This window comes from Drosophila mojavensis, unplaced genomic scaffold (assembly GCF_018153725.1).
Source record: "Drosophila mojavensis isolate 15081-1352.22 unplaced genomic scaffold, ASM1815372v1 contig_80, whole genome shotgun sequence".
NCBI classification, from domain to species: Eukaryota; Metazoa; Arthropoda; class Insecta; order Diptera; family Drosophilidae; genus Drosophila; species Drosophila mojavensis.
The window spans coordinates 16,324,933-16,344,960 of NW_025318906.1; the positions used below are offsets into that span (position 1 = coordinate 16,324,933).

The 20,028-nt window shown below is 47.4% G+C and overlaps 1 protein-coding gene across 50 annotated transcripts in view; it reads left to right on the top strand.

Annotated features, from left to right (window-relative positions):
* Positions 1–20,028, top strand: part of LOC6580205 (Down syndrome cell adhesion molecule-like protein Dscam2) — a 74,497-nt gene that overhangs the window by 45,187 nt on the left and 9,282 nt on the right. For 28 of the 50 annotated variants that reach the window (XM_044011082.1, XM_044011055.1, XM_044011058.1 and 25 more), the window contains exons 8-16: positions 250–411; positions 5,927–6,235; positions 16,458–16,577; positions 16,646–17,872; positions 17,939–18,094; positions 18,156–18,839; positions 19,384–19,492; positions 19,564–19,740; positions 19,826–19,992. In XM_044011082.1, the coding sequence (XP_043867017.1) occupies positions 250–411; positions 5,927–6,235; positions 16,458–16,577; positions 16,646–17,872; positions 17,939–18,094; positions 18,156–18,839; positions 19,384–19,492; positions 19,564–19,740; positions 19,826–19,992 (3,111 nt within the window). Of the gene's footprint in view, positions 1–249; positions 412–571; positions 878–1,023; positions 1,312–1,439; positions 1,728–1,809; positions 2,098–2,198; positions 2,490–2,584; positions 2,876–3,071; positions 3,363–3,471; positions 3,763–3,879; positions 4,171–4,728; positions 5,020–5,122; positions 5,414–5,926; positions 6,236–6,471; positions 6,760–7,403; positions 7,692–7,787; positions 8,079–8,573; positions 8,862–10,549; positions 10,838–12,012; positions 12,301–12,413; positions 12,708–12,841; positions 13,130–13,581; positions 13,867–14,118; positions 14,398–16,457; positions 16,578–16,645; positions 17,873–17,938; positions 18,095–18,155; positions 18,840–19,383; positions 19,493–19,563; positions 19,741–19,825; positions 19,993–20,028 lie in introns of all 50 variants that reach the window. The other 22 variants (XM_044011083.1, XM_044011062.1, XM_044011036.1 and 19 more) reach the window with 21 other exon arrangements.

Consider the following 20,028-nt stretch of genomic DNA (forward strand, 5'->3'; position numbering starts at 1 on the left):
AATGAAAAATGCGGTGCACTTTCGGCTCTACCGACTTACGCATGCTCTCACTCTCACTCATTTGACTTTAACATTAAACACATTTAAACCCACTCATTTGTCTATGTGTAGCTCACTCACTTAACTCGATTCAATTCGAATGAATTCAATTTGAGTGCAGCTACGCAAATATCAAATATACAATATATTGAATATTTTTTCTATGATTCTTCTATGCTCACTTCTAACTTACATAAATTCCTTCCCCAGATAATCGTCCACTGCCCATCAATCGCAAGCAGAAGGTCTTCCCCAACGGCACACTTATCATTGAGAATGTGGAACGGAATTCGGATCAGGCAACTTACACGTGCGTGGCTAAGAATCAGGAGGGTTACTCGGCACGCGGTTCACTGGAAGTGCAAGTTATGGGTAAGTTGATGGCTTCGATTACTGCGCCAGCTCTCCTCCGAGAGGGCTGAGCGCCCATTTACCATTTCGGGCGGGTTGAGTTTTCAGCCAGGATATATGAACTTCCGCAACGCTGGTCGCTCCTTTCACTACCGAAAAAATACGATTTGTTCCACCTTAGTGCCGCCACAGATAGTGCCCTTTGATTTTGGCGAGGAGGCCATTAATATGAGCGATATGGTGTCGGCCACTTGCACGGTCAACAAGGGCGACACCCCACTCGAGGTGTATTGGACAACGGCGCCGGAACCGAAGCTGGGCGCGGCACGTCTCATGTCCAACGACGGCATCTTGATTACCAAGACGACGCAGCGCATCAGCATGCTGAGCATTGAGTCGGTGCATGCGCGGCACAGGGCGAACTACACCTGTGTGGCTCGAAATGCCGCTGGCATTGTCTACCACACGGCCGAGCTGCGTGTCAACGGTGATGCTCCTCTCTCTCTCACTCACTCACTCACTCACTCTCTCTCTTTCTCGATCAGTTATTGTCTGTCTTGGTTCGCTTAGTAGTTGTACTTTGATTGTAGAGCAATTGTTTTTAATTTGTTACACTTTCCGCAACCATCTAAGTACTGCCTCAGATAGTGCCCTTTGATTTCGGTGAGGAGAGCGTCAATGAGCTGGACATGGTGTCCGCCTCCTGCACGGTGAACAAGGGCGATCTGCCCATCGACGTGGCCTGGACTAAGAACGGCGGCCGGGTCTATACCAACGATGGCATTGTGGTCACCAAGACCAGCACACGCATGAGCGTCCTGAGCATCGAGTCCGTGCGTGCTCGCCACGCCGGCAACTACTCCTGCGTGGCCACCAACAATGCGGGGGAGAGCAAACATTGGGCCATGCTGGCTGTGAATGGTTAAGAGATTTTATTTCCTTTTTGGCTTATTCACTTTACGAATTTCAAATTTCAAATTTCACTTTGCATTGCTTTGCGTTTGCTTTTATTTTCGCCGAAACAAAAAAAAAAAACACCCCCCACCCAGTTTTGCCTCAGATAGTGCCCTTTGACTTTGGCGAGGAGAGCATCAATGAGCTGGACATGGTGTCGGTGTCGTGCACCGTCAACAAGGGCGACCTGCCCGTGGACATCTACTGGACGAAGAACGGCGGACGGCTCTATACGAACGACGGGCTGCTGGTCAATCGGAACAGCCAGCGCCTCAGTGTCCTTAGCATCGAGTCGGTGCGCGCCCGTCACGCGGGCAACTACTCCTGCGTGGCCACGAATAATGCGGGAGCAACGCGTCAATCGGCGCTGCTGGCCGTCAATGGTTAATCCATGTTGCTTTAGTTCTGCTTTGTTTGGCTTTTGTTTGCTTTTACTTGAACATCAATCCCACCCGAACCTTTCAGTACTGCCCCAAGTAATGCCCTTCGACTTCGGGGAGGAGAGCATCAACGAGCTAGACATGGTCTCGGCCTATTGCACGGTCAACAAGGGCGATCTGCCCTTGGATATAGCCTGGACCAAGAACGGCGGACGGGTCTTCACCAACGATGGCGTTGTGGTCACCCGCACCAGCCAGCGCATCAGTGTCCTTAGCATTGAGTCCGTGCGCGCTCGCCACGCGGGCAACTACTCCTGCGTGGCCACCAACAATGCCGGAGAGACGAGGCAATCGGCCATGCTGGCTGTCAACGGTTAACTATATACAGCTCGCCATTTAGAGTAGCTTCAGCTTTGGTTTTTGTTTAGTTTATGTTGATATCCCATATCCCCGTTCCGTTCTGCTCACCGCCAGTGCCACCCTCCATCGCCCCCTTCTCGTTCGGCGACGATCCTGTCAACACGGGCGAAAACGCCGGCGTCCAGTGCATGGTGCAAAAGGGCGATGTGCCCATCACCATCAAGTGGACGCTCAACGGGCGACCCATTATCAACGGCGAGGAGGGCATTACCATACTGAAGCTGTCGCCCAAGACCAGTGTCCTGAACATAGCCGCCGTCGAGCAGTACCATCGGGGCACCTTCAAGTGCATTGCCGAAAATAAGGCCGGATCGAGTTATACCACCTCCGAGCTGAAAGTCAATGGTATCGCCTCTCACTGGTTTTTAGGCCTACGAACTATGAATTCAGTTTATTACTTTGATTTATTCATTTATCATTTACACACATTATTCACACAGTGCCGCCCCACGTGGTGCCCTTTAGCTTTGGCAGCGAGGTATTCAACATGGGCGACGTCCTGAGCATCAATTGCATAGTGCTCAAGGGCGATTTACCCTTGGAAATATTTTGGACTCTGAACAATGAGACCATTGAGACAGCAGTGAATGGCTTTACGGTCATTCAGCTGAATAGCCGAACGAGTTACCTCAGCGTGGATATGCTCGAGGCCAAGCACCGTGGGGTCTACAGCTGCATTGCCCAGAACCAGGCGGGCCGTGCCAAATATAGCGCTGAATTGCAAGTTAATGGTTCGTTGCTGAACAGCTTCCTGCTGCTACTATTGCTCTCTCTCTCTCTCTCTCTCTCTCTGTCTCTCATTATCTATATGCTTATCTACCTAAAATCTATCTGGTTTATTCGGTGAGCTGAGGCGTGTGTGTTGTCCAGGTTTAGTCAGCTAGCTAGAGCTCAAGTAAAGATAGTCTTTTATCCATTCCCATGCAGTTGCGCCACAAATAAGTCCATTTTCCTTCGGAGAAGAGCCGCTGAATCGCGGCGAGGTAGCCAGTGTTAACTGCGTGGTGCCCAAAGGGGATTTACCCCTAGACATATATTGGACTATTAACTCTGCGCTGATTGTCAACGGTGAATTGGGATTCACTATCGTGCGACTCAATAAGCGCACGAGCTCACTGAACATTGACTCCTTGGAGGCAGCTCATCGCGGAAGCTACAAGTGCATAGCCAACAATTCAGCGGGTTTTGCTGAATATGTGGCCATACTAGAAGTGAATGGTTCGTCGCGTGCTTAGTATATGTAGTTAATTCCTAGTTTTATTCTTATTTTCTTTGACATTTACTATAATTTGCTGTCCCCGATTCCATTTCCTCTACATCCTGAAAGTGCCTCCGCAAATTCAGCCCTTTGACTTTGGCGCTGAGCCCGCCAACACGGGCGAAATCGCTGGCATCTTTTGCATGGTGCCCAAGGGCGATTTGCCCATGGAAATACGTTGGACCTTGAACTCGGCGCCCATCATAACGGGCGAGCATGGTTTCTCTTTATCGCGCTTGAATCCACGCACCAGCTCATTAAGTATTGACGCGTTAGAGGCCAGACATCGAGGAATATACAAATGCATAGCCACGAACAAAGCGGGCAGTGCTGAATATAGCGCTGAATTACATGTGAATGGTTTGTGGGATTTATGAGAGGATCATAATTCATATAATTCATATGCATTTCAATTGAGTTGCTTTTTGTTTTTTAATTTTCTTAATTTGTAATCTAAAACCACATAAACCCTTCAAGTGCCACCCCAAGTGCGACCCTTTAGCTTTGGTGAATCAGCGGCCGATGTGGGCGACGTTGCCAGCGCCAATTGTGTGGTGCCCAAGGGGGATGGGCCCCTGGAAATACGCTGGTTTCTTAACGCGGTGCCCATCGTGGATGGCCAGAGCGGTTTTAGTTTGGGGCGTTGGAATGATCGAACGAGTATGCTGAATATCGATTCACTGAATGCAGTTCATCGCGGCATTTACAAATGTATAGCCAGCAATGCGGCTGGCAGCAGCGAATATGTTGCTGAATTGCAAGTTAATGGTGTGTTTGCTTAGCAACGCTTAGTTGGTAAAACGTACTCTATTCTTAAGTAGCACTAAATATTAATTGCTGAAATCAAAGATTCATGTTGGAGCACTGCTTAATCGTTTATCGTAAAAGCATAGAAAACTGCTGAATTTGTAGGTAACAGCACAGTTCAAGTAGATATCAAGCTGTACTGTCAGAAATATTTTAAAAGATTGCGCTGAATTGAAGCTAAATTGTCCAGGCAATTCTTGTTTTCAATATTTGTTTGTGGAATTATTAAAAAAGTGTGCTGAATAGAAGCTGAATTAATAATTTTCACTTTTTGCAATATTACTTGAACTAAAATTTAAAAACAATGAGCTGAATTAAATATATACTGTCCAATCCAATAGCTTTTGCCAGTATTATTTTGAATATTGCGCTGAATTGTGCTGCTCAGTCATAAATAAATTTCTGCTGTCATAATTATCACAAAAATATGCGCTGAATTGAAGCTGAATAGGTGTTCCCTTGTCCATTTCAATAAATACACCCACTCTAGTTGCTAGTCTTATTTTTCTATACGTTCAGTACCTCCACAAGTTATGCCCTTTGTTTTTGGTGACGAGCCTTCGAACTATGGCGATAGCACGGCCGTCCAGTGCATGGTGTTCAAGGGCGATACGCCGCTGCAGCTACACTGGACCCTCAACGGACAGCCCATAACGAACGAGAATGTGGGCATACGCATTATCAAAATGTCACCGAAACTTAGCTCACTGAGTATCGATTCCATTAATGACCATCATCGCGGGCTGTTCAAATGCATTGCCAGCAATTCAGCGGGCAGCGCTGAGCAAACGGCAGAGCTCGTTGTCAACGGTTTGAGCTGCACTACATTATGATCGAATTACGTATACGAGTAGCAAACATTTGTAGTTTATTTTGATTTTGAAAATACCCCACGATAATCCCCATCCCACAGTTCCCCCACAAATTCGACCCTTTGACTTTGGCGACGAGGCCTCCAATTCCGGCGAAACGATGGGCATTCAATGCACCGTTATCAAGGGCGATCTGCCCATCAACATCAGCTGGGCGCTGAACAATCAGACCCTGATCAGCGGCGACTGGGATGTGGTCATCGGTCGCATGTCCAGCAAATCGAGTACTCTCAACATTGACTATATATCCGCTGAGCATCGGGGCATCTACACGTGTCGGGCTCGCAATCCAGCTGGCGAGAGCAGCTACAGTGCTGAGCTAAAAGTCAATGGTGACTCCAGAGATAACTTTATGTTTTTGCTTTCGATTTCTTTTTGTTATTCTTCTGTTTGGTTTGCCATGTCCATACCCAATCCTGACCTGTCGCTGTCGCTGGTGCTGCAGTGCTGCCCAGCATCCATCCATTTAGCTTTGACAACGACGCCAACGAGGGCGACAGCATCCAGCTGACTTGCCACGTGTCCAAAGGTGATCTGCCCTTGAGAATACGCTGGACCCACAACGATTTGCCGCTCTTCCCCCATCTGGGCGTCATGGCCAGCAAGATAGGCGAACGCATTAGCCTGCTGACCGTGGAGAGTGTGAAGGCGGTGCACTCGGGCAACTACAGCTGCGTGGCCAGCAACAGTGCCGGCAACAGTAGCTATACCACGGAGCTGTTTGTCAATGGTTAGCCCACAATGTCGGGAGAGAGATTAGAGTATTATCTTTGATTTAAGTTAGTTTTGGTTTTGTAACTCCCGTTTAACACTTTACACACACTTTGCACACCCCACGCACCCAGTGCTGCCGCAGATAGTGCCGTTCGCGTACGAGGACGTCATCAATACGGGCGACTCCATTGACCTCTTCTGCCAGATTCAGAAGGGCGATCGTCCCATACGCGTCCACTGGAGCTTCGAGCGCAGTGGCAGCGACAGCGGGGCGAGCGAATACGATCTGCTGCAGCCCCAAATGCGCACGAATCGCATCAGCAGCAAGACGAGCATGTTGTCCATACCAAGTGCTAGTCCGGCCCATACGGGCACCTACACCTGCATTGCCAGCAATGCGGCGGGCACGACCAGCTACGGCGTCAATCTGACTGTTAACGGTATTCATTCCAAGTGTTTTTATCTACGTTGGGTTATGGTTACCTTTAACGAGCTAACTCCGTTGCATACAAATTCCATACGATACTAATCCTAATCTAATGCGTTCTGATAATGCTCACAACTCTGCCTCTACCTCCGCCTCTACCTCTACCTATCTACATATATCTATCTATGTCTACTCATTCATCTGCCTATACACAACTATGCTATGCTCTTCGAATTTTCCCTGCTTAAGTCTCACCCAAGATCGCGCCGTTTGACTTTGGCGAGGAGCCGTTGAACTACGGCGAGCCTGCCTCGGTGCAGTGCACTATTCTGGGCGGGGATCTGCCCATGAATGTCACCTGGCTGCTGAACAATGCCACCATTGACAGCTACCACGACATCTCCTTCTCGCGCATCGGCAAACGCATCAATGTGCTGTCCATCGAGTCTGTGGCCGCCCATCATGCCGGCCTCTACTCCTGCCACGCCCAGAACAAGGCGGGCCTGACCGCTCACTCGGCGCGTTTGATTGTTAATGGTTTGTCCATAGATGAAATATGAAAATTCTCCTAGTGATGCTCCTGATTTTCTTATTTTCTTTTACATTTTGCTGATTTATTTATCTATAATTTTTTTTTTTTTGCGATACACCCATTCATGCTCAGTGCCTCCCAAGATAACGCCTTTATCTTTGGCACGGAGCCCATGAATTTTGGTGAGCCCGTCTCGGTGCATTGCACCATATCGGGCGGGGATCTGCCCGTTTCGGTCATCTGGACACTGAATCGCCATCCGCTCCTGCCGGAACTAGATATATTCACAGAAAAGCGCGGCCAGCGCATCAACAATCTAATGATCGATGCCATTGAGGCGAAGCATGCGGGCAATTATACGTGCATTGCCAGCAATTCAGCGGGTAGGGCTGAGCACCCAGCCGAGCTGATTGTGAACGGTGCGTGACAGATCTATTAGTATATAGAGCCTACGACTGAAAGCTTTCACGTCGCTATCTTGTTTACCCCTTGCCAGACCTCGGTCTACCGAGGAACCCAATTGTAGTTGTTGTTATTGCCTTTATTAAGTGACTTCTTCTGATTTATCCAATACTCTACCGTGCTGTGTGCTGTTGAAATGCGTGCTTCGAGCTGACCAAATTTGCAATTCTAATGAACTTTTATCTAGCCGTGCCGCGCATTAGCCCCTTCTCCTTTGGCGACGAGTCCATGAGCTACGGTGAATTTGTCAATGTACAGTGCACAATATCCGGCGGCGATTTGCCCGTGAACATAACCTGGACATTGAATGATAAGCCCTTCGAGGACTATCTAGAGATATTGACAACCAAGCGCGGCAAGCGCATCAACGAGTTGACCATCGAGGCGGTCTCGGCCAAGCATGCGGGCAACTACTCCTGCATAGCCGAGAATCGAGCGGGGCGTGTTAACCACACAGCCGAGCTGAAAGTTAACGGTTAATACAATTTACTCACGCACATTTTGAATCAAATTTGTTTGGTATTTTTTTGTTTGTTTGTTTGTAATCCAAATCCTGTGTATCAATCCCAAGTTGCGCCTAAAATTGCGCCATTTGACTTTGGCGAGGATCCCTCAAACTTTGGTGAATCGGCGAGCGTTCAGTGTTTGGTTACCTCCGGCGATTTTCCCGTTACTTTTGCTTGGCTCTTCAACGGACGCGAAATCAATGAGAATGTCTACGATGTGTCCATGGTGAAGCTGGGCAAGAAGATCAGCGCACTGTCCATTGACGTTGTGCGCGATCATCATGCGGGCAACTACACCTGCGTGGCCGTCAACCGAGCCACCTCGGTGAACTACACCGCAGAGCTGGTGGTGAACGGTACACGAAATTCTGTCAAGACTTGAATTTCATTTCGTTTTCTGTTTGGTTTTGCTTTCTTTTATTGATTTCCCGCCCCTTTCCTTATCCTTCCCTTTGAAGTTCCCCCCAAGATCGCTCCCTTTGACTTTGGCGATCATGCGGTTAATTTTGAGGAATCGGTTTCGGTCAATTGCCTCATCTACTTGGGCGATCTGCCCATGGACATAACGTGGCTCTTCAATGGCGCCAACATACAGGCCTACACGGGCGTGTCCATTGTCAAGGGTGGCAAGAAGGCGAGCATCCTGACCATCGACTCGGTGCACGCCGGACACGCGGGCAACTACACGTGCAAGGCACGAAACGATGCGGACTCTGCGGAATACACAGCAGAGTTGATTGTGAATGGTATTAGCTATGGGTCTTACCTGCATGAGCTATGATTTGTCTTTACGTGTATTGCTTTGGTTAACCACTCCTTACACACACACACACACATGATTTCCTTCACAGCTCCGCCCAAAATTGCGCCCTTTGATTTTGGCGGAGCCCCGGCCAACTTTGAGGACTCTGTCTCCGTCAATTGCTTGGTGACCTCCGGCGATTTGCCCATTGAGATCGAGTGGTTGTTCGAGGGATCGCCGGTCAACTACGCCGCTGGCATTGCGGTGCTCAAGGGCGGCAAACGTACAAGCCTCCTGACCATCGACTCTGTGCACGCCGGACACGCGGGCAACTACACCTGCAAGGCGAAGAACAAGGCCGCCAGCAGCGAGTTCTCGGCGGCTCTCATTGTCAACGGTTGTTTTACTTAAAAATTGTAGAGTTTTTCATTTTTTTTTGTTTTGTGTTTGTTTTTTGTTTTGCTGCTCCTAAGTTCCACCCAAAATAACACCGTTTAGCTTCGGCGAAGAGCCGGCTAATGTTGAGGATTCTGTTTCGGTGACTTGTCTGATCTCATCGGGCGACCTGCCCATCGACATTGAGTGGCTGTTCAATCAGTACGGCATCAGCTCCTACTCGGGCATCATGGTCATGAAGGGCGGCAAGCGGAACAGCGTGCTGAGCATTGACAATGTGCACGCCAGTCACGTGGGCAACTACACCTGTCGCGCCCGTAACCAGGCAGCCGCTGTCAACTATACGACCGAGCTGATTGTGAATGGTATTAAGCGAGCGAGAGTAAAGACGTTGATTTAGCTTAGTTATACTCGACTTTTGTTGCGATTATACATTTTAGTTTTATTTAAAAATATATCCAACTGAAGCACCGCCCAAGATCACGCCCTTCACCTTCGGGGAAGAGCCCACAAATGTTGAGGATTCGGTGTCTGTAACCTGCCTCATCTCCAGCGGGGATTTGCCCATAGATATTGAGTGGTTTTTCAATGACTACGGCATCAGCTCCTACTCGGGCATCAACGTGGTGAAGGGCGGCAAGCGCAACAGCATGCTAAGCATTGACAATGTTCAGGCTCGGCATGCGGGAAAATATAGCTGCAAGGCGAAAAATCATGCAGCTGCCGTTAATTACACCACTGAGTTGATTGTGAATGGTAGAGCAGGAAGAAGCCTTTGCATATTAGATATAACTGTAGACATTTAATATTTTCATTTTTGTTGAATTCATCATTTAAACACCTTCACTCCACACTCTACTCAAGTACCGCCCAAGATAACACCCTTTGATTTCGGAGAGGAGCCCACTAACGTTGAGGACTCAGTTTCTGTGACATGCCTGATATCGAGTGGGGATCTGCCCATCGATATTGAGTGGCTGTTCAACGACTACGGCATCAGCTCCTACTCGGGCATAACCGTGGTCAAGGGCGGCAAGCGCAGCAGCGTCCTGGGCATCGACAATGTGCAGGCCCGGCATGCGGGCAAATACAGTTGCCGGGCCAAGAATCACGCGGCGGCCGTTAACTTTACGGCTGAACTTATTGTGAATGGTATTCGAAAGAGATAAATAGTCAGCTTGACATAGATTTGGCTTTTACTTATTTAAAGTTGATTTCGCTTATGATTTACTGTTTGCTCTACACCTCTACACATGATCACTCTTTAAAGTCCCGCCCAAAATCACGCCCTTTGACTTTGGCGATGAGCCCACAAACGTCGAAGACTCCGTTTCGGTCACTTGCCTCATCTCCAGCGGCGACCTGCCCATCGACATTGAGTGGCTCTTCAATGACTACGGCATCAGCGCCTACTCGGGCGTCACAGTCATGAAGGGTGGCAAGCGGACGAGCATGCTGACCATTGACAATGTGAGTGCTCGCCATGCGGGCAAATACACTTGCCTGGCCCGGAACCATGCGGCTGCTGTGAATCACACAACCGAGCTGATTGTGAATGGTATATGACAGGCTCTACTCTGGGATACCTATGTATATCGAGTTTGATTTGAAATATTATTTTTAGCCCTAGCTCCCATCAAGATCCAGATTTGCACATATATATTCTATACATTCTCACACCTCCCTTAGCTCCTCCCAAACTAGCTCCCTTTGACTTTGGCGAAGTTCCGGCGAACTTTGAGGATTCCGTTTCTGTTAATTGTTTGGTCCAGTCGGGCGATCTGCCCATTGACATCGAGTGGCTCTTCAACGGTCAGCCCATCAACTTTGCCTCGGGCATTGCCGTTGTACGTGGGGGCAAGCGAACCAGCGTCCTGACCATTGACTCCGTGCACGCCGGACACGCTGGCAACTACAGCTGCAAGGCAAAGAACAAAGCGGCCAGCAGTGAATTCTCAGCTGCGTTAATTGTGAATGGTTGTTATAGAAAAGACTCATATGATTAATCTTGTGCCAACATTGGAGTATTTTTGTGCTTTTGATTTACTTTTTCGTTTCTTTAATACTATCCCCCCTCTCATTCCCATGCAAGTTCCGCCCAAAATTATGCCCTTTGACTTTGGCGATGAGCCCGCGAATGTCGAGGATTCGGTCTCGATCATGTGCCAAATATCCATTGGAGATTCGCCCATCGACATTGAGTGGCTGTTCAATGACTACGGCATCAGCTCCTACTCCGGTATCAGTGTCATAAAGGGCGGCAAGCGGAACAGCATGTTAACCATTGACAGTGTTCAGGCGCGTCATGCTGGCCGATACACTTGTCGAGCCAAGAATCATGCTGCCTCTGTGAACTATACGACCGAGCTGATTGTGAATGGTATTTGGACCGTCTGTTGTAGTCGTAGACGTAGTCTGAATAACTGTATATATAGCTATAATTTCGTTCTTTCAATGCTTTAGTTTGTATCCAACACCCACTCTATAAAGCCAAATACCCGAACTCATCTAGTCTTAGTGTGTATTGTAGTAATCTCTATTTGACTTCCTTAGTTGCACCAAAAATAGCGCCCTTCGATTTCGGCGAGGCGCCCGTCAATTTCGAGGACTCAGTATCGGTGAATTGTCTGGTTAGCTCGGGCGATCTGCCGCTCGACATCGAGTGGCACTTCAATGATTATCCCATCAATCACTATTCGGGCATATCGACATCCAAAATGGGCAAGCGCCTGAGCGTGCTCATGATCGATGCGGTCAATGCGCGTCACGTCGGCAACTACACGTGCAAGGCCCGAAATCTGTGGGCCTCCGCGGTCTACACGGCCCAGCTCTTTGTCAATGGTACAGCGAGATTTGTACAGCACTTGAATGTCAATTTATTTGTTTTATTGGTATTTCTCTCTCTTATAATTTCCACCGATGTAATTGTAAATCTCACACACCAACACACAGATATAGATATGTATGCATGATTGCTTTTGGCTTTTGTAAAATTGCGTATGGCTTCGAAAATCAAATGACTTAGGCAACAAACTTGCGGGTACAATGAACTCTTGCATCCCCTACCCCTTCCTCAACCACCAGCTTTAACTACATTCCCATGCATTTGATTCTATGCCGATTCCGATTCCAATTCCGATTCCAATTGCAAGTGCCGCCGCATATAACGCCCTTCGAATTTGGGGACGAGCCAGCGAACTTTGGCGACTCGGTGACCGTGCAGTGCACCATCTCGAAGGGCGACCTGCCCGTGGACATCTACTGGCTGTTCAATGACTATGCCATCAATGAGTACCACGGCGTGACCACCTCCAAAATCGGCAAGAAAGTCAACGTCCTGACCATCGACTCCGTGAATGGCAACAATGCCGGCAACTACACCTGCCGGGCGCGCAACAGCGCCCAGACCGTGGAATATACCGCTGCGCTGATAGTTAACGGTTGGGCAACTGACTCTGAATCTGTTTAATTTGTAGCTTTTATTGGTTTTTGTAGTTGATTTGTACATTGTTTGATTTGTTTTCTGTATTCATGTATTGATGCCACCCTAAAGTACCACCCCAAATAACGCCCTTTGCCACGAGCGCTCAGCCCACGCATCTGGGCCAGTATATAACCTATCAGTGCACCCTGACCGAGGGCGATCTGCCCTTGAACATACGCTGGACATTTAACAAGCAGCCGCTCTTCAATGACGACGATCAGGACATACTCATCGCGAAGTTGGGCAGGCGCAGCAGCGTCCTGACCATCGAGAGTGTGGCGGCCAAGCATGCCGGGAACTACAGTTGCCACGGCGAGAATGCCGCCGGCAAGGTCTCCTACAGCACCCAGCTGAGGGTCATAGGTGCCGCAGCAACGTCTACATTCATATATTCATTCACAATTATTATTTTAATTACCTCAAACAGTTTTTTCATTTATGATTTTTTCGCCCGTGCACTCTTTCATTTCGGTTCTTCTTCCCATTCGTGCATTTAGTTCTGCCTCGCATCACACCCTTCGCCTTCGAAGACGGCCCCGCCCAGGTGGGCCAGTACCTGACGCTGCACTGCTCCGTGCCGCTGGGCGATCTGCCCATGCAGATCGAATGGACGCTGAACGGCCAGTCGATCGACGAGCGGCTGGGCATCAGCACCTTGGCCGTTGGCAGCCGCAGCAGCGTCTTGACCATTGAGTCCGTTGAGGCGCCGCACGCTGGCAATTTCACCTGCCATGCCAAGAACTTGGCCGGACAACTGCGCTTCACAACGCTGCTCAATGTCTACGGTTAGATGCATCCAAGATTAGCTATACGAGCCAATAATCTGATCCCTTGTAGTTTGTTGATACTAATCAAATGCGTCTAAGTCTTCTTCTGGCTGCATGTCTACATCTTTGTCTCTCTCTCACTCTGTCTGTCTCTTGCTCTCCTTTGCGCTTACTCTCAGTGCACAAATGTCAGCTAGTCGCACCGCAAAGGCTTGCATGCACAAATTAACCAAAAAAAAAAAAAAAAAAACATCATATGGAATCTTCTCGTGCTTTATTTGAGATTTCTCAGATTTTGTTCAATGCTGAGCGAATTTTAGGTCTTTTAGGTCTTTAGGAATGCAGGAATAACATCAGACCTGTGCCCCTCTAGCTGTTCCAGTCTCATCTCAAGTTTTTAGTTATTCTTTTCGATTTATTTTTATTTTATTATTATTTTTTTGCATTTATTTTTATTTTCTGCTTCAAAGTGCCACCAAAACTGTCGCCACTTGCGCTCAATTCGCCGCTCTATGTGGGCGACTACTATCAGCTGTCCTGCGCCGTGTTGCACGGCGATGCGCCCTTCAATATAACCTGGTACTACAATGGGCGGCCGGCCGGGGAGCTGCCGGGCGTCAACATTTTGATGCACAGCCGGCGCAGCAGCTCGCTGAGCATTGAGAGCGTGCAGGGCAGCCACACGGGCACCTACACCTGCATGGGCGCCAATGGGGCCGGCTACACGACCGTCGAGTCGAAGCTCAGTGTCAAGGGTTTGTTTACTGTATACAGCATTATGTCTTGGCCTGGCCTGGTAGTTGTAGCTCCAGCAGCAACTGTAAATTACTGCCCACTCTCACTCTCTTTGTCGGACTGTCTCCCTCTTTCTCTCTCTTTCTCTGTGTGTGTGTCTCTCTCTGCCCTGGTGTCGGTTTGCACGAGCACAAATTTTGTAAAATAACACTCGATATTCATGCACGGCTTTTCTGTGTGTCGCCCCCTCCCGCAAAACAACAACCGCTCAGAGCTGCCTCAAATCGAACAGTTCCACTTCAATGCCAACGGCGTCAACGGCGGCCAAGCGGTGCGTGTCATGTGCATGGTCACCTCCGGAGATCTGCCCATGGACATCTTCTGGCTGAAAGACGGTCAGCCCCTGCTGCGTTCCATTTACCACAAGATCGATGAGTACACGCTCATCCTCTCCCTGCGCCAGACGGCCATCAGCGACTCGGGCAACTACACGTGCGTGGCCAGCAATGCGGCGGGTCTGGCCAGTCGCTGGTCCATACTAAAAGTCAAGGGTATTCCAAGCAGTTCCAGTATTATATACAATTTTGTAAATAGTTTTTTATTTTCATATATTTTGTGCCCCTAAAAAAAAACTAGTTGAAATCTGAATCTGTAAAATATTTAAATCAAAAGACTTAGGCAACGAACTTGACAAATTAAAATTTTTAGTTTTTTGGGCAATCGAATCTTGTTAATTTCTAAGAGCTCAACTAATCTCTTGATTGTCGATTTGTCAACATTGAAAATGAAAACTCAATTGCCTTTTCCCACTGGCTGTGATCCAATCTTCAGAGCCTCCGTTGCTGGCCGCTCTGTCGCTTTCCACGTCCGTTTCCAGTGTCAACGACTATGTGCAACTGACGTGCATTGCCATTCGAGGTGCCACGCCCATTCGATTCGAATGGCGACTCAATGGGCGGGCACTGCACGACGACAACGATGGCGATGCGGACGTCACACAGGCATCGGTGGGCGAGCACTCGAGTCTGCTGTTGATCAACCAGGCGCAGGCTCATCATGCCGGCAACTACAGCTGCACGGCCAGCAATCATGTGGGTGTGGCGCAGAGGCAGGCCGCGCTGACTGTGAATGGTAAATTGGCATGATTTAGTCCCGAGATGAAAACGATTTTCCCCAATTTTCTCAATTTTCTCTGATCAGCTAAACAAGATTTTTCTCTCGAGATAGGCCAAAAACTGTGCAACGCTTCGATTGAGGTCTATCGACAAAGTTTTCCAATCCAATTAGCCACTGTATATAAGTCAACTTTTACTCAACACAATATATATATATATACATTATATATATAGAAAAATATTGAAAATCCTTTTGCTTCGTTTAAGTCAAAAATGCAACGTTAGCTCCGACCTAATCTTATCGCACCCGAATCGATTCTTATCGAAACAGCTCCGATCCGCAAAGCATTATAACCAACAGCACACACTCACGCACACATACAAGCCAACATATACGCACATACGTATGCGCACTCAATTACTAGAGAATTTGTTGAAAGGACTCACAGCTTGATACTTGCCTGAGCTTTCTGTACGATACACACACACAAGCACACGAAATTTCTTTTGATTTTCGATTGAGTTATGTAAATTACAATTTTGAAACAGGCTCATGCTCCAACACCGAATAAACCGCAAACAACAACAACAACAACAATAAACAATAGAAACTAATCGCATATTAACCGCTTCTAATTGTCTACCTAATCTCATAATATATCATGTGATCATGTGCCCGCTGTGATGTCAGAATCCGTTCGCTTCCCCAGCAGCTAAAATGAAACATTTGTGCGCTCCAGCGATACACAAGACCCCGCTACGTCCCCTACCAACAACAACAGCAACAACCATCCCGCCCCTATCCCCAACATCACCAACTTTAATTACTTTCATTTCCATTCAAATCTATTATTTACCTAGTTCATAAGGCACAAAGCGAAGTCGATTTGAATTAAACAAATTCATTGCAAAGAAATACAAAAAAAAAAAAAAAACTCGTACTTCGTTTTACACAAATTGCATGTTCTTTAACTTTTCGTTAATTACTAATTATTTAATTAAAATTCCCCTTTCAGTTGTCCTTTAATATTTCTGTTTATTAATTGTGCTAATATTCTTTATTTGTAGTTTGGCATTTTTGGTTATAATAAAACTTAAGAAATGGTGGAAACATTTATATTAAAATTATATTTATATACATATAAATAATTTATAAAAATATTAAAACTTTATAAAGAAATTGTATTTATATAATAAAAATTAAACAATATTAATACAAAATTAAAATTGTATTAATAAATTTTAGCTACGAACAATTAAATATAAAAATAATCTTAACTTGTGAATATTCTATAAATGTTTCCACTACGTTTAAATTGAAATGTTTGATAAATATATTTAAAATATGCAAAACATTTCAATTTGAACAAAGTCCGTCCATCCGCTTAAAAATACAACTTTGCCGCATGCTAAATGTTATATTTTAGTAAAGAACCCGCAACAAATTTACTAATATATTATTTTTTATACAATCACAATAACAACAAAAACAACAGTGCCACCTAGATGGATACTCGAGCCCACAGACAAAGCCTTCGCCCAGGGCTCCGATGCCAAGGTTGAGTGCAAAGCTGACGGTTTCCCCAAGCCCCAGGTTACATGGAAGAAAGCAGTTGGTAAGAGAAAGAGACAGAGCTAAATAAAGTAAATTCGAACTCATTAATATAATTGTTATTTTCGTTAGGCGACACACCCGGCGAGTACAAGGATCTGAAGAAGAGCGACAACATTCGCGTGGAGGAGGGCACTCTGCACATTGACAACATACAGAAGACCAACGAGGGCTACTATCTGTGCGAAGCCATCAATGGCATTGGATCGGGTCTGTCGGCTGTGATCATGGTCAGTGTACAGGCGCCCCCAGAGTTCACCGAGAAGCTGCGCAATCAGACCGCACGCCGCGGCGAACCAGCTGTGCTGCAGTGCGAGGCGAAGGGCGAGAAACCCATTGGCATTTTGTGGAACATGAACAACATGCGGCTGGACCCCAAGAACGACAATCGTTATACCATTCGCGAGGAAATACTATCGGCTGGCGTCATGTCCAGTCTCTCGATTAAGCGCACCGAACGCTCCGACTCGGCTCTGTTCACCTGTGTGGCCACCAACGCCTTTGGCTCCGATGATGCCAGCATCAATATGATTGTGCAGGAGGTGCCCGAGATGCCGTACGCCCTGAAGGTGCTGGACAAGTCTGGTCGCTCAGTGCAGCTGAGCTGGGCCCAACCCTACGACGGTAACTCTCCACTGATTCGCTACATCATTGAGTTCAAGCGGTCACGCGCCTCCTGGGATGAGATCGATCGCGTCATGGTGCCCGGCCACACCACCGAGGCCCAAGTACAGAAACTGAGTCCCGCCACCACCTACAACATTCGCATCGTTGCCGAGAATGAGATTGGCTCCTCGCAGTCATCGGAAGCCGTCACCATCATCACCGCCGAAGAGGCACCGTCGGGCAAGCCACAGAACATCAAGGTCGATCCCGTCAACCAGACCACCCTGCGCGTCATGTGGAAGCCACCACCACGCTCCGACTGGAACGGCGAGATTCTGGGCTACTATGTCGGCTACAAGCTATCCAACACCAACTCTTCCTACATCTTCGAGACCATCAACTTCATCACCGAGGAGGGCAAGGAGCACAGCCTGGAGCTGAACAATCTGCGCGTCTACACGCAGTACTCGGTGGTGATTCAGGCCTTCAATAAGATCGGCGCCGGCCCATTGAGCGATGAGGAGAAACAATTCACTGCCGAAGGCACACCCAGCCAGCCACCCAGCGACACTGCCTGCACCACTCTGACCTCCCAGACCATTCGCGTCAGCTGGGTCAGTCCCCCACTCGAGTCGGCCAATGGCGTGATCAAGACCTACAAGGTGGTCTATGCCCCCAGCGATGAGTGGTATGGTAAGTACAACTCGAAAAGAGTTTCGAGTCCAGTAATGAATCGCCACTGATATATACCTGTTGCAGATGAGACCAAGCGCCATTACAAGAAGACTGCCTCCTCCGACACTGTGCTCCATGGCCTGAAGAAGTACACCAACTACACCATGCAAGTGCTGGCTACCACAGCCGGAGGCGATGGAGTTCGCAGCGTGCCTATTCACTGCCAGACCGAACCTGATGGTAAGTCAGAATCCCAGCCATACTGAGCGGCCTCTTCTTAAATCTGCCACTCGTTCCACAGTTCCCGAAGCGCCCACCGATGTCAAGGCCCTGGTTATGGGCAACGCCGCCATTTTGGTCTCGTGGCGTCCACCAGCACAGCCCAACGGCATCATCACCCAATACACTGTCTACTCGAAGGCCGAAGGCGCTGAGACTGAAACCAAGACCCAGAAGGTACCGCACTACCAGATGAGCTTCGAGGCCACCGAGCTGGAGAAGAACAAGCCCTACGAGTTCTGGGTCACTGCCAGCACCACCATTGGCGAGGGCCAGCAGTCCAAGAGCATTGTGGCCATGCCCAGCGACCAGGTGCCGGCCAAGATAGCCTCGTTCGACGACACGTTCACTGCCACCTACAAGGAGGATGCCAAGATGCCCTGCCAAGCCGTTGGCGCCCCCCAGCCCGAGATCACCTGGAAGATCAAAGGCGTCGACTTCAGTGCCAATGAACGCATGCGCCTGCTGCCCGATGGCTCGCTCTTGATCAAGTCTGTGAATCGCCAGGATGCCGGCGACTACACGTGCCATGCCGAGAACTCCATTGCCAAGGACTCGATTACCCACAAACTCATCGTGCTGGCACCACCTCAGTCACCACAAGTCACCCTCTCGGCCACCACCACTGACACCTTGACCGTTCGCTTGAAGCCACATGAGGGCGACACTGCACCACTGCACGGCTACACCTTGCACTATAAGCCAGGTTAACAGAGAGATGATATAGTTTTTATAAATCAGGGTTTTTTTTTTAAATAAAATTAAATTTATATATTTATATTTTATTTATTTAAATTAGATTAAAGCTAGCTGCAAACAATTTATAATATTAAAATTTTTTTAAATATAAATTTATATATTAATTAAATAAAATTGTTAAAGCGAGGAAGTTTTCTGGTAGCTTTAATAATTTAATTTAATTAATTAAATTCTTAATTATAATCTTTATTTGCTTTGCTTTTCCTAATTTAATTAAAGTAAAAATTAAACTGTTTTGGCAAGCATAAATCGTTATTTTCGGCTAGCTTTAACATTTTAATTTAACTAATATATAAATATATATATTTTTTAATTTTTTTATTTTTTATTTATATTTTTTTTTTATTATTATGAAAATATTTTTAAAAAATTTTTTTTTTAATTTTAATTTTAATTTTTTTTATTTTATTTTGTCTTTTTTGTTATTTTATCAATTTAATTTCAATTTACATAAAAGTGAATTTTATTAATTTTTTTTTTCACATACACAGAATTTGGAGAGTGGGAGACTGCTGAGGTCTCTGTGGAATCACAGAAGTACAACATTGAGAATTTGCTATGCGGCTCACGTTATCAGGTTTATGCCACTGGCTTCAATAAGTGAGTAAAGCTGAGAAGAAGAAGCGAATACTAACTAACTGCTAACTTGATTTCTCACTTTGTCCCTTTAGCATTGGCGCAGGCGAAGCTTCCGACATTCTGAACACACGCACCAAGGGCCAGAAGCCGAAACTGCCAGAGAAGCCACGTTTCATTGAGGTCTCATCGAATTCCGTTTCACTGCACTTCAAGGCCTGGAAAGATGGCGGCTGCCCCATGTCCCACTTCGTCGTAGAGAGCAAGAAACGGTAGCTGCCTAGAGAGAGCACAAGGATTCCCTTCCAACGCACAGAGAGTTAACGCTGAGTTTGTCTATTGCTTTTCTGCTTGCAGTGATCAACTTGAATGGAATCAAATCTCCAACAATGTGAAGCCCGACAACAACTACGTCGTACTCGATCTGGAGCCCGCCACCTGGTACAATCTGCGCATCACCGCCCACAACTCGGCTGGCTTCACCGTTGCCGAATACGATTTCGCCACGCTGACTGTGACCGGAGGTATTTACGATCTGTTTTCCGATTTACGAATGTCTC